Source organism: Hyla sarda, chromosome 12, assembly GCF_029499605.1.
Source record: "Hyla sarda isolate aHylSar1 chromosome 12, aHylSar1.hap1, whole genome shotgun sequence".
Taxonomy (NCBI): Eukaryota; Metazoa; Chordata; class Amphibia; order Anura; family Hylidae; genus Hyla; species Hyla sarda.
In genome coordinates this window covers 48,276,630-48,290,767 of record NC_079200.1, presented here as the reverse complement: position 1 = coordinate 48,290,767, position 14,138 = coordinate 48,276,630, and the positions used below count along the sequence as shown (strand labels likewise).

The following is a 14,138-nucleotide window of genomic DNA, read 5'->3' as shown; positions in this document are numbered from 1 at the left end:
GGCCGATGACATCACCTGCACACGGCCAACTGTCGTTTACTTTCTGCTGGCGACCGACGTGACTGGACCGAGGTCTACAGGCTGAAGGAGAACTGCGGAGATGGCGTCTACTGGACATGGAGAAGATGGCGAGGAGGTGAAGAGGAAGAGTGAAGACAAGAGGAAGAGGGAAGAGGAAGGTGAAGATGGAGTCAAGAGGAGGAGAGGAGACGACGATGGAGGATTGGAGGATGAGGAGCCAACACCTGGGATGGCGTCCACTGAACATGGAGAAGATGGCGAGGAGGAGAAGAGGAAGAGGGAAGAGGAAGGCGAGGATGGAGTCAAGAGGAGGAGAGGAGACGACAATGGAGGACAAGAGGATGAGGAGCCAACACCTGGGATGGCGTCCACTGGACATGGAGAAGATGGCGAGGAGGAGAAAAGGAAGAGCGGAGGCAAGAGGAAGAGGGAAGAGGAAGGCGAGGAAGGAGTCAAGAGGAAGAGAGGAGACAGCGATGGAGGATCGGAGGATGAGGAGCCAACACCTGGGAGCAGCCAAGGAACATTCGGCCCCTTCCCCAGACTAACGGTCAGCAGCTACCATCTCCACCAGCTCCTGGGTAGGGGCAACTTTGGCAAAGTAAGTTCTAGCTCTATCTTGTTTTCTGTTATTATCCATTTCAGGCTGGATATGTGTTGTAGGGGGAGATGGAGGGAGTGGGGTGGTGCAGTGTTGTGGTTAAGTGGTTTTGCTGGTACTTGTAGTCCCACAATGTATATGTTCCTGATAGCTTGAGTTTTTATGCAGACCCATATAAGACTCCCTGAAGGGCCTACACTTGGTACTAGGTGTGAACGGATCCCTTTGGGCGCGTCCATGTACTGTGTCCTGGTAGATGGAAGTCAGGGTGCCCAAGATGGTAGAAAACCAGATGCAGGGAGAAGAGGAGAAGATACAATGGGGTCTTTACTTCTGCAGCAGGGTGTAAACGGTACATACATGGGGAGATTTATTAAGACCTGTGCAGAGGAAGAGCAGTGTAGTTGCCCATAGCAACCACTTTCAAAAGGCCCCTGAAAAATTAAAGAAGCCATCTGGTTGCTATGGGAACTGCACTGCTCTTTCTCTACACAGGTCTTTATAATGAGCACGGGAATACGCAATAATATAAAGTTGATTTATAAAAGAGTTCCCCTTATGGGATTACGGTTCTCTATTCATTATTGTCTATTTTTGCCGTATATCACTGTATTTGCTTTTTTTTGCACATTTTCTTTCTTTTCTGCATTACTTGGAGGTCAGATGGTACTTATTACATATATTTTGCCTTTGTTTTCCCTGCCCCTGGTTGAACCCTTTTGTAGTCCAATGAAGTTGAGCTTACTGGCCTTGATTTTCCTGGGGGTGGACTGAGGAAAACCTGTAGGATCCCAACACCATTTACTTTATATGGCCCCTCCCCACACCACTTACTTTATATGGCCCATCCCCACACCACTTACTTTTTATGGCCCCTCCCCACACCACCAATTTTATATGGCCCATCCCCACACCACTTACTTTATATGACCGATCCCCACACCACTTACTTTATATGGCCCATCCCAACACCACTTACTTTATATGGCCCCTCCCCACACCACTTACTTTATATGGCCCATCCCCACACCACTTACTTTATATGGCCCCTCCCCACACCACTTTCTTTATATAGCCCCTCCCCACACCACTTACTTTATATGACCGATCCCCACACCACTTAGTTTACATGGTCCACATGTGCCACATCATCCAAGGTGTATCCAGGTGAAGTATCTTCCTGACTCTATAGGTGTGTGACTGGACCAGGATCAGACCGAGAAAAGCACCCAATTTTGTTCCCTTAAATGCTGCTCTTTTAGGTATCCATACATGGACCTCTATAGCTTCAGTAAAATTTTACAGAAAGCTACTTGGATCAGGAGATGAGAACCACACTGATCCAAATCAACTCAAAGACATGTCTATTCATTGTTCAAATTATTAATAGAGTTGGAAGATAAAGTAAGAGAACCCTCTGGAATTCCCTGTATTTGTGCATTAAAGGGGTACTCCGCTACTAGACATCTTATCCCCTATCTGAGGGCCCTTGCAATCTTCTTGCAGCAGTGGTCCTGATGTCACGCCTTGCCCCCTCCATTCATGTCTATGGGAGGGGGTGTCAGCTGAGACGCCCCCTCCCATAGACATGAATTGAGGGGGCATAACGTGACATCACAAGGGGGCATGGCAGTAACGTCACGATCACGGATTCCAGCTCTGAGCGTTCTGAACAAAATGTTCAGAACGCTGGAGCACCGGAGTACCCCTTTAACTACTAATAAAATGTGTTCCCCAAAAATGTAAGTAAGTTCTTCAGATTCAGAACAAATTACTTGTTATACCTCCGGGATGTTGTCCTGTGACTGACCATGTCCGGCTCTCCACCTTTTTGACCATCTGTGAACAGATGTTGGATTTCTCTGTGTCCATATGGATCCATATGTCCTGATCCTGGCCCAAGTATCTTTACTTGGAGAACTTGACCTGCTGTTTTTGTGGGGATACATCCCCCATTGATGCCTCTGGATGACCCATTCTCATCCTCTTTCTCAATGAGGATACTATTTTTCTTTCTGGATCCATCATTTCTGTAGGGATTTCTGCCCATTTTTGAGACCCATGAATTCCGTGGTGACTAATTTCATAACTTTTTTTTGGATCATTGTTTATATTGATGGGATCCCCTTCGTTTGCCTTTTCTACTTTTGGCACCACTTAGCCCTATTAGGCACCACTAGCTTTCCTTTCCAGGTACTAGGAACCAGATTATATTTACTTATAGGTATCCTCCTTTCTCTTTAGGTATCCCATGGACCCTGAGGTATGGCTGGGTGAATACCAGTGGACACACACAGCTAAATAATACTTGTGGATAAATAAACTATATCGCTATTTGTTTATTTTTCTTTTAGGTGTCCATGAGAGATTCCTTGGTCTGGTGATTGTAAGATGGTTGCCACAGCAACATCTATTTAGATTATCTAAAACATAAAATCGAGCATTATGATGGTTACCATAGCAACATACGTGTAATAACAGCTGCATTTATCTATGGCTGATAATTTTGTGTTAAAATTGTACTCATTTGGTATAAACTCTAACCATTTGAGTCATTGTGCCTATATTAATTGTCCCCTGAGGAAACTGCTGGATGCAGTGGAAACGCGTTGGACTTAGGACTATACATATCTTGGTGCATTTCACATTTAATCCTATTTTATGGGTTACGAAAATTGGTGCATTTTATAAGTAAACTATTAAAGGTTATATTTTAGAGCACTTCCTACGGTTTCCCCCCCCCCCCCCCCCTTATAATTAAGCCTTTTTTACTTTCCCTATTTTACAGGGACTGTAACACTAATCTGGTAATCTTTGTCCCTTGAAGAAAACTGTAATACCACAAAGTGGACTATTCTGCACAGGAATATATATATATATATATATATGTATGTATATATATATATATATATATATATATATATATTATTATTATTTTTTTTTTTTTTTGAGCAAATTTTTAAAAAATTTAATTCGGTTGATTTGACGAATTTTCCGAAAAAATTTGATTTGGTCAGAATTTCTTTGCAGTGAATCTGTATTAAAAATGGCTATATCTGGCCTACAGAGAGCCCCAATAGGGGTGTAGAACACGTTGCCTTACTGTAACACGCATAGGGTATGTGCTGGGTTAGTGAAATAATACTGTTATTCAGTATGACATGCAGATTAGAGGCGTCACTATTAGAATCACCGTCACACCAATGGCCTGAGAGCGTGGAGATGGAAGTGGTGTGACCTGTCCAAGTTGCTGTTGTGGCCCACCTTCTCTTCCACAAAATTGTGCAGGGCTGGTACTGCCTTCTTCGCAAAGAAATGACGTCTTGGGCTCTTCACCTCGGCTCAGCACAAGCCATCAGTTCTCTGAAAGGTGCAGAGTCCACCACTTGAAAAGGGAGGGACTGCAGCACCAGCACCTTGGACAGGAGCACATTCAGCTTCTTCGCCATTGGATTGGAGTGGGAGCATACTGTTGTCTCTTGGACATGGCTTCGCCAATGGATTGCTGGCCGAATGACTGATTTGAAGTAGGAGGAGCAGGAGCATCTGGAGCGACATAAGATAGGTATGACACACATCTCCCTTCAGCTGAGGTGGTGGAGCCTTGGCTGGCTGAAACTAGGAGCGGCGTGCCACTGGATGATGCAGCAGGCGGGTTCACCACATCGGAGCCACGGTTCTCCCAGGCCGCTTTATGTGATGCTGCATATGTGTATGAAGGCCGTGGTGCCAACATTGGGACCCTGGACATGTTTCACTTTCTGCCGACACATCATGCATGTGGCCATGTTAACCTCCTCCTGCTTGATGAAAAACTGCCACACAGCTGAATTGCTAATTTTCCCACCAACAGTCTGCACTGATTGACTGCAACTGCCGCCGACTCAAGGAACTCCTGTTCCACTACCTCCCAAGAAGGTAGGCTGCTGCGAAGCAGGTGGTCTACCACGGGCACCTTTGGCTCCAGATTTTCCACTTCTGCCACCATGCTGACTGCCAACCATGCTACCACCTTGCTGGCCCAGCTGCTGCCTCACAGGCAACCTGCAACCCTCTTCTCATGATGATGATGAAGTCCCTTCTGCACGGGGCTCCCATGTGCGATCAGCTTCATCATCATCGAGTTGTGTCTGCACGTCACTGATGTCCTCCTCAGGCTCCTCAACAGTGTCTGCTTCAGGAGCCTGAACGCTCACAACACCACCTCCCACGCCACTCTCCTCATCACTAATTGCCCGCCTAGCGGAGGAAGCGGTGGATGTCTCCTCCACTTCTTGGCTGGGCAATAGTTGCTGACTGTCCTCTAGTAGAACGTCCTCACTAAATAGTGGAGCTGAACCCACAGCATAAGATGCTTCTGTGGGGGAGGGAACAGCATAGGACAGAGGCAATGGGAGGACAGGGGCCATGCCAACTGAGGATTGTGTCTGAGGAGAACCCACCAACTGTTGACTGGGGGTGTCAGATACCACTTGTGATGAAGTGGATGACCGTGTTAACCAATCGATGACGGCAGATGGGCTGCTGGTCGAAACACTACTGTTAGCTGAGTGTGGGAGCTCAGGCCTCTCACTGCAACTCCTGCTGCCACTCGCCCCTAGTCTGCTTCGACCTCTGCCTGATGAATTTAGGCATCTGCCACTCCTCTGTGCACGTCCTGGCACTTCTCTGCCAGATATACTGGTACAATACACTCCACTGTGCTTAAAACAGTATTTGTCTAAGACTTTACCGGAAACAAAATGGTACACCACTTAGATGTACTTATGTGGGATGCATTTATGAGGGGAGGACAATGCACTCCAGTATGCTTAAAACTGTATTTGTCTACAACACCAGCAGGTGTGTACTTTTGGCTGGCCTTTCACAGTATCTAGGTCTTTAAGAATTTAACAGGAATAAAATGGTACACGATTTAGATGTATGTATATGGTATGCACTTATAAGGGGAGGACAATGCTCTACAGTACTCTTAACCCCTTAACGACCACTGACGTAAATGTACATCCTGGTTTGGCGGTACTTCCCACACCAGGACGTACATTTATGTCCTGTGTATGACCACGAGCATTGGGACGGTGCTAGCGTCATACATGGCATGTTCCGGCTGCTAGCAGCAGCCAGGGACCCACCGGTAATGTCCGACATCCACGATCGCGCGGATATTCGCCATTAACCCCTCAGATGCCGTGATCAATACAGATCACGGTATCTGCGGCAGTGCAGTATTTTGAATGGATGATCGGATCGCCCGTAGCGCTGCAGCGGCAATCCGATCATCTTGCATGGCGGCTGGAGGTCCCTTCACCTGGCTCCGGCCGTCTCCCGGGGTCTTCTGCTCTGGTCTGAGATTGAGCAGACCAGAGCAGAAGATCACCGATAATACTAATCGGTGTTATGTGCTATCCATAGCACTGAACAGTATTAGCAATCAAATGATTGCTATAGATAGTCCCCTATGGGGACATAAAAAATGTAAAAAAAAAATAAATAAAAAAGTAAAAAAATGTAAAAATAAAAAGTAAAAAAAGTGAAAAATCCCCTCCCCGAATAAAAATTAAAATTGTTAGCTTTTCCCATTTTACCCCCAAAAAGCATAAAAAAAGTTTTTTTATAAACATATTTGGTATCGCCGTGTGCAGAAATGAACGAGCTATCAAAATATATTGTTAATGATCCCGTACGGTGAATGGCGTAAACGTAAAAAATAGAAAAAGTCCAAAAATGATGCTTTTTTGTCACATTTTATTCAAAAAATATTTATAAAAAAATATCTAAAAGTTTTATATATGCAAATGTGGTATCGATAAAAAGTACAGATGACAGCGCAAAAAATGACTCCTCATACCACCCTATATACATAAAAATGAAAAAGTTATAGGTGGTCAAAATAGGGCGATTTTAGATTGCTGATTTTGTACAAAAAGTTTTTAGATTTTTTTTAAGCGGTACAAAAATATAAAAGTATCTAGCCATGGGTATCATTTTAATCGTATTGACCCACAGAATAAAGTACACATGTAATTTTTACCGTAAAGTGTACAGTGTGAAAACAAAACCCTCCAAAATGTGCAACATTGTAGTTTTCATTTAAATTTCCTGCCTAAAAAAAATGTTTTTTGGCGTTCGCCGTACATTTTATGGTAAAATGAGAGGTTTCATTGCAAATTACACTTGGTCACCCAAAAAACAAGCCCTTATTTGGGTCTGTAGATGGAAATATTAAATAATTATGGATTTTAGAAGGCAAGGAGGAAAAAACCAAAACGCAAAAATAAAATTGTCCTGGTCCGGAAGGTGAAAATGGGCTTGGTCCTTAAGGGGTTAAAACAGTATTTGTCTATAACACTAGCAGGTGTGTACTTTTGGCTGGCCTTCAACAGTATCTAGTCCCTTAAGACTTTAACAGGAACAAAATGGTACATCACTTAGATGTAAGTATGTGATATGCATAGAGATGAGCGAACTTACAGTAAACTCGATTCGTCACGAACTTCTCGGCTCGGCAGTTGATGTCTTTTCCTGCATAAATTAGTTCAGCTTTCAGGTGCTCCGATGGGCTGGAAAAGGTGGATACAGTCCTAGAAGACTCTTTCCTAGGAATGTATCCACCTTTTCCAGCCCACCGGAGCACCTGAAGGCTGAACTAATTTACGCAGGATAAGTCATCAACTGTCGAGCCTAGAAGTTTGTGACGAATCGAATTTACTGTAAGTTCGCTCATCTCTAGATATGCACTTATAGGGTAGGACAATGCGCTCCAGTACGCTTAAAACAGTATTTGTCTACAACACCAGCAAGTGTGTACTGGTCTTTCACAGTATCTAGGCCCTTAAGACTTTAACAGGAACAAAATGGTACACTGCTTAGATGTACGCGCAGGTTACACTTAATAGAGGACAATATGCTTTTAGTTCTCTGCTCACCCTAACTGGCTGGCTACTATTAGCTTTTCAGTTGTTGTACACACCAGTGCTGTAGCACACAGTTTCTGTGTACTACACCCAAAATTGCACTTTCTCTCTCACTCCATTTCCTATCAGTGCTTCTAGGCTGTATTTGGGCTTGAGGTGAATCGCTGCTGTAAAAATGCTTCTCTGTGCAACACATTGCTCTCTGTCCCTCTCTCTCTCTACAATAGAACTCTGATGTGACTGGGAGGTGAATCTCGGCTGTAAAAATGCTTTTCTGTGCAACACACACTTCTCTCTGTCCCTCTCTCTCTCTGTAATAGAATGTGCTGATGTGACTATCCGCAAGATGGCTGCCAATTATATAGGGCTGTAACATCACAGGGGTGGCTGGCTGCTGATAGGCTGCATGCTGCATTTGATTTAGGGTCATCCCGCCGACCCTTGTTCCTGCATTACCAGGATTCCTTGCCCCTTGTCCTCACATGTTGATCCGCCATTATAAATGCCCTGGAGCCTGGACCGCACTAAATGGAGTTTAATTAAACGATTTGTTGCAAATCAAATTTTTACAGAAATTCGTAACAAATTCAGATTCGATTCGCTCATCCCTAATATATATTTACTTTTTTTTTTTTTTTTTTTACTCTATTCTAGTATTTTATGTATTTTTGTACCTGCTTTAGAGTATTTTTCTATTCATTTTTATTTCTTCCTCTTGGTACCTAATCTGGCAGCTGTGGAGGTCGGAGCCCAATTTTACAATAACTATACAACTGCTACATACCCACTGTGCACCCGCCTAATATTAAGTGACATTCACCTAATATTGTTTTCTTACTTTATTCCCACTTTTCATTCACTTTTATTAATCACTTTCACAATAGGGATCGTGGTTTTTGTTTTTTTTCACCATTTGTTCTTTTCCTTTACTCACCTTTTATGGTGGTTACGCTGTTCAACATTTTCCTAATTTTGTTTAAATTTCACAACATATATTGTCTAATAAAATCCTTATTTTTTTATTTTTTACATTACTAATACACTTTTAATATTACAATTCATTACACATGGCACAAGTTCCCCTCTGTTCTATTTTCCAAGCCTCAATTCATAGATTGTTTATCTTATGTAATAAATATAACATCTACTGTTATATATCTGCATTATAGATAGGTGCAGAGGGAATATACCTGATATTCATTTGGTCGCTTCCCCCTTTACGCATGCGCACGGGTCTTTTTCTGCCAATTAAGTTGGTAAATGTTCATATCAATAGGGATGTACGCGCCCCAGCCAATTATGGCGCAAATGCATAAATGATTCCAAGTGCTGTCTGAACGTGCGTGTAATATCTTTGTAACTTTCGTATCTACTGCTTCTGTGCACCTGAATGGCAGGTCTGATACCACATCTCCACTATTAGGGTATGTTCACACTACAGTGTGTAAACGGAATCTCCTGAGACTGGCAGCCGTCAGCGGCGGTAGGACCGCGCAGCACTGCGCCATCACCATTGACGGCTATGCAGTGCTCGCGGACTTCCGCGCAAAGAATGAACATGTTCATTCTTTGCGCAGATTAATTTCAGCGGCGGAATTGGCCGCCGCTGAAATTCCGCAGTGTGAACGGGTCTCGTGGAGACCCATTCACACTAATGTTAAGTTCACACCGCGGAATTCCGTAGTGTGTACATACCCTTAGCCGAATGACTTTTGATTTCATCACATCGGCATCAACATTACGCACTGAACACCCCTTGATATCATCACATTGGCCGGCGCCATCTTGCGATGTGGATTCCGCCAGGATTCCGCCACCAAACCTGCCATGTATCATATTGGCGAGCAATATGTGGAATATTACTTTATTACATCTCCATAGAGCATCCAATAGCAAACATATAAAGACGGTAGCTTAGTTTTCCTAAGCCGATGGTTTCTGGGGGCTATACAGCAGACCCCCCCCCCCCTTCCATCTATATCAGTATTTCTCAAGCACGGTCCTCAAGACCCCCCAACAGGTCAGGATTTCTTTAGTCTTTCACAGGTAATATGACTGTGGTGATGCCTGATTTACTGATCATAATTATATCACCTGTGAAAGACTAAGGAAATCCTGAAAAACTTGACCTGTTGGGGGGTCTTGAGGACCGCGCTTGAGAGACACTGATCAATATTAGCTTTATGATGTCTTCTAATGAGCCTCCTCTGTTTGTTTTCCTTTAGGTGGTCCTGGCATCAGTCCCTGGTCGAGACACCTACATGGCCATAAAGATAATCAACAAAAGAGAGGACAACGAGGATACCATCAAGAGAGAGCGGCGGATACTCCTGGCGGCCCGAGACTGTCCGTTTCTATGCCACCTCTACGCCGCACATCAGTCTTTGGAGCGTGCATATTTCATCACAGAATATCTGTCTGGCGGCAGTCTGGAGGATTTGATCAGGGTGTGCGGCTATCTGGACATCGACAACATAAGGTTCTACGCAGCAGAGATGATATGTGGCCTCCAGTTCCTCCATGGACAGAACATCGTCCACAGAGACCTCAAGCCGGAGAACATCATGTTTGATGCAGAAGGCCACATCCGCATCATTGACCTGGGCCTGGCACAAGATGGAGTCACCGCCTCCAGTAGGATCGATGGAGTGACAGGAACATTCTACTACATGGCCCCGGAGGTGCTTCTCGGGAAGGAGTATTGTACAGTAGTTGACTGGTGGAGCCTCGGGATTGTGTTGTGCAGGATGGCAACAGGACGCTTCCCATTTTACATCGGCCACAGCAAGCAGAAGGTTTTCAGAGCCATCACCAGAAAGGAGCCGAAATTTCCACCCGGGCTGGATGCTGCTATTGAACATCTCATCACTCATCTGCTACGTAAGAATCCGGACAAGCGGCTGGGGGTGCGAAGAAACATCCGGACGCATCCATTCTTTTCCACCATTGGCTGGGAGGAGCTGGAGGAGAAGAGAGCTGAGCCACCATGGAAGCCGTATAAGACAGTTCCGCAAAATCACCATCTTCAGTGGCCGGAGGACACAGAGACCCCCCATCATGTGACCGGATTCAATTATACGTCACCAAGCTGGGCCCGGTAAGTTCCTCCTACTGTTAACAGGCCTTAAGGGGTATTCCAGGCAAAAACATCTTATCCCCTATGGAAAGGATAGGGGATAAGATGTCTGATCGCGGGGGGCCCGCTGCTGGATAAGTTATGTTTTATAGTGAACACATGGATTAAAATAGGTTTTGTTATCCCCGATGGGGTTAAATTGCTGTGTGGTTCTGGCACCTCTACATGTTTTCTTAAAGGGGTATTCTGGACAAAAACATCTTATCCTCTATCCAAAGGATAGGGGACAAGATGTCTGATCGTGGGTTGGCCCGCCGCTGGGACCCCCGCGATCTCCCTGCATTAGCCCGCATTCTATGCGTAGTTGTGTCTGCAGTTTCAGAAACCACCGGGCTTCCGAGATGGGGACATGACATCACGCCACGCCCCCTCCATTCTATAGACATAAATGGAGGGGGCGTGGCGTGACATCACATTCCCGTCTCGGAAGCCCGACGGTTTCCGAAACTGCAGACGCAGCTATGCATAGAATGCGGGCTGCTGCAGGGAGATCGCGGGGGGTCCCAGCAGTGGGCCCCCGCGATCAGACATCTTGTCCCCTATCCTTTGGATAGGGGACAAGATGTCTGATCGTGGGGGGCCCGCTGCTGGATAAGTTATGTTTTATAGTGAACACATGGATTAACATAGGTTTTGTTATCCCCGGTGGGGATAAATTGCTGTGTGGTTCTGGCACCTCTACATGTTTTCTTAAAGGGGTATTCTGGACAAAAACATCTTATCCTCTATCCAAAGGATAGGGGACAAGATGTCTAATCGTGGGATGGCCCGCCGCTGGGACCCTCACGATCTCCCTGCAGCAGCCCGCATTCTATGCGTAGTTGTGTCTGCAGTTTCAAAAACCGCCGGGCTTCCGAGATGGGGACATGATGTCACGCCACGCCCCCTCCATTCTATAGACATAAATGGAGGGGGCGTGGCGTGACGTCACATCCCCGTCTCGGAAGCCCGACGGTTTCCGAAACTGCAGACGCAGCTATGCATAGAATGAGGGCTGCTGCAGGGAGATCGCGGGGGGTCCCAGCAGTGGGCCCCCGCGATCAGACATCTTGTCCCCTATCCTTTGGATAGGGGACAAGATGTTTTTGCCCGGAATACCCCTTTAAGAACACATGTAGAGGTGCCAAAACCACACAACAATTTAACCCCACCGAGGTTAACAAAACCTATTTTAATCTATGTGTTCACTATAAAACATAACTTTTATAAAATGTAACTACGGTAATATTATGAACCGGTGAGAAAACACACACTTAAAAACACAACCCTATATGGTCTGTAACTGCATAGTCCACAGGTAATACTTACCTATTACCTATTCCTCAGGTTCCTAACTGTGGTTCCCAGTTAGGAACCTGAGGAATAGGTAATAGGTAAGTAGTTCGCCCTAAATTTGTAGTAACCAGTGGAGAGAGAAATATACCACTACTTTTGTGCCACTCTCAAAAGGAGTTTGTATATTCTGGGTTAGCAACCCTGAATATACATCCTCCTTTTGAGAGTGGCACAAAAGTAGTGGTATATTTCTCTCTCCACTGGTTACCACAAATTTAGCGGGCGAAATACTTACCTGTTACCCATTCCTCAGGTTCCTAACTGTGGTTCCCAGTGCAACACATGTGGACTATGCAGTTACAGTTGTAAATAGGGTTGTGTTTTTAAGTGTGTGTTTTCTCACCGGTTCATAATATTAGTTACATTTATTAAAAGTTATGTTTTATAATGAACACATGGATTAAAAGAGGTTTTGTTAACCCCGGTGGAGTTAAATTGTTGTGCGGTAAGATCCTCCTCACATGTTCTTCACTTCTCCATAGGTGGATGAGAAGATCTGGACTCTGAGGACCACGCGGTTACTGCCCAGAACCTCCGGTCTCTTGACCCCATGCCTCATGTCTCTGCTGCTGTTACCTTGGCTGCCCTAGAACATCATCTCCCGCCTCAACATTGACTTGGCATCCTTCAATCCAGGGCTGGCATCCAACATCACTGCAGCCCGAAGATCCTCTATGCCCCAGGAGCGGCCTGTGCTTAGATTCCATCTGGTGAGTTCAGGAACAATAGTCGCATGTTGTGGTCCTGGGATGCTGAGTGATGTCTATTATCCCTGAACTCACCCAAGCACAGGCCGGGTAAGTACCACACTCGCCACAACCCACACACACCACACACACTACACGATAGGGATAGGTGCACACACATAGACACATACCACAGATAGGGGACATATATCGGCTCGATCCAGGGATTTATTCTGATCGCCATATTTGGGGTCGGGAAGGAATTTTTTCCCCTGATTTGAGGACAATTGGCTCATTCCTTACAGGGGATTTTCGCCTTCCTCTGGATCAACATAGCCGTAAATAGGTTTAGCAGAATGACATCATGAATTACCCTATTAGTAACACAACAAATTCTTAAAAAATAATAAATATACATATATATATATATATATATATATATATATATATATATATATATATTGTATATATATATTTTTTTTTATATTGTCTTAAAATTGTATTTGGCACACATGAATAATTAAATATAATAATAATTTAAATTCATTTACCCCCCTACATATCACTCAGGTTTGGTAGCAGCCTTTGATCCAGGGATTTATTCTGACCGCCATATTTGGGGTCGGGAAAGAATTTTCCCCCCTGAAAATAAGGACAATTGGCTCATTCCCTACAGGGGTTTTTCGCCTTCTCCTGGATCAACATAACCGTAAATAGGTATAATATATAGTGTGTGTATGTATATATATATATATATATATATATATATATATATATATATATATATTATAATAACATAAAACATTTCCCTTTTACAAACAAAATATATATATTAAAAAATACAGCAACAGGAGAATACAGCAGCACACTGCTAGCACAAAGATATAGATGAAACATGAGTATATAGATAAAACATGAGTATATAGATGGAACATGAAAAGCTATACAGCTGTAATGCAATAAATGAAGATATGAAACTATGAAAATATGAGGTACTTAGCTTGCAAATTTGGCGCCAAATAGCGTGGACCATCCCACCACGGTAAGGTGACCTCATTCTGGGACGGACCCTACACTGTGTATATGCCTCTGTGTGAACAGCACAGCAGGCATCCAAGGTCTGAAACATCCAAGGCACCTTATATACACCTAATAGAGGTGGGTGGGGTGCAGGAGCCAACATGGAGGTAGCCACTCCCCCATATGTGTAATGCAACCAAAGGATAAATTGGCCAGCACTATTGATCCAAACTATTGTAAAAACCTGGCTTGCAGGTGCAAGCTGCTGGGCTAAATATACAGCAACAGGAGAATACAGCAGCACACTGCTAGCACAAAGAAATAGATGAAACATGAGTATATAGATAAAACATGAGTATATAGATGGAACATGAAAAGCTATACAGCTGTAATGCAATAAATGAAGATATGAAACTATGAAAATA

General features: G+C 44.3%; 1 protein-coding gene across 1 annotated transcript; it reads left to right on the top strand.

Moving 5' to 3' along the window:
• Positions 1-11: 11 nt before the first annotated feature.
• On the top strand, positions 12-13,471 carry LOC130296637 (protein kinase C delta type-like). The gene is made up of 3 exons (XM_056548389.1): positions 12-622; positions 9,762-10,633; positions 12,490-13,471. Exons 1-3 carry the CDS (start codon positions 101-103, stop codon positions 12,512-12,514), a joined length of 1,419 nt encoding a protein of 472 aa, XP_056404364.1. The 5' UTR covers positions 12-100; the 3' UTR covers positions 12,515-13,471.
• Positions 13,472-14,138: the final 667 nt, after the last annotated feature.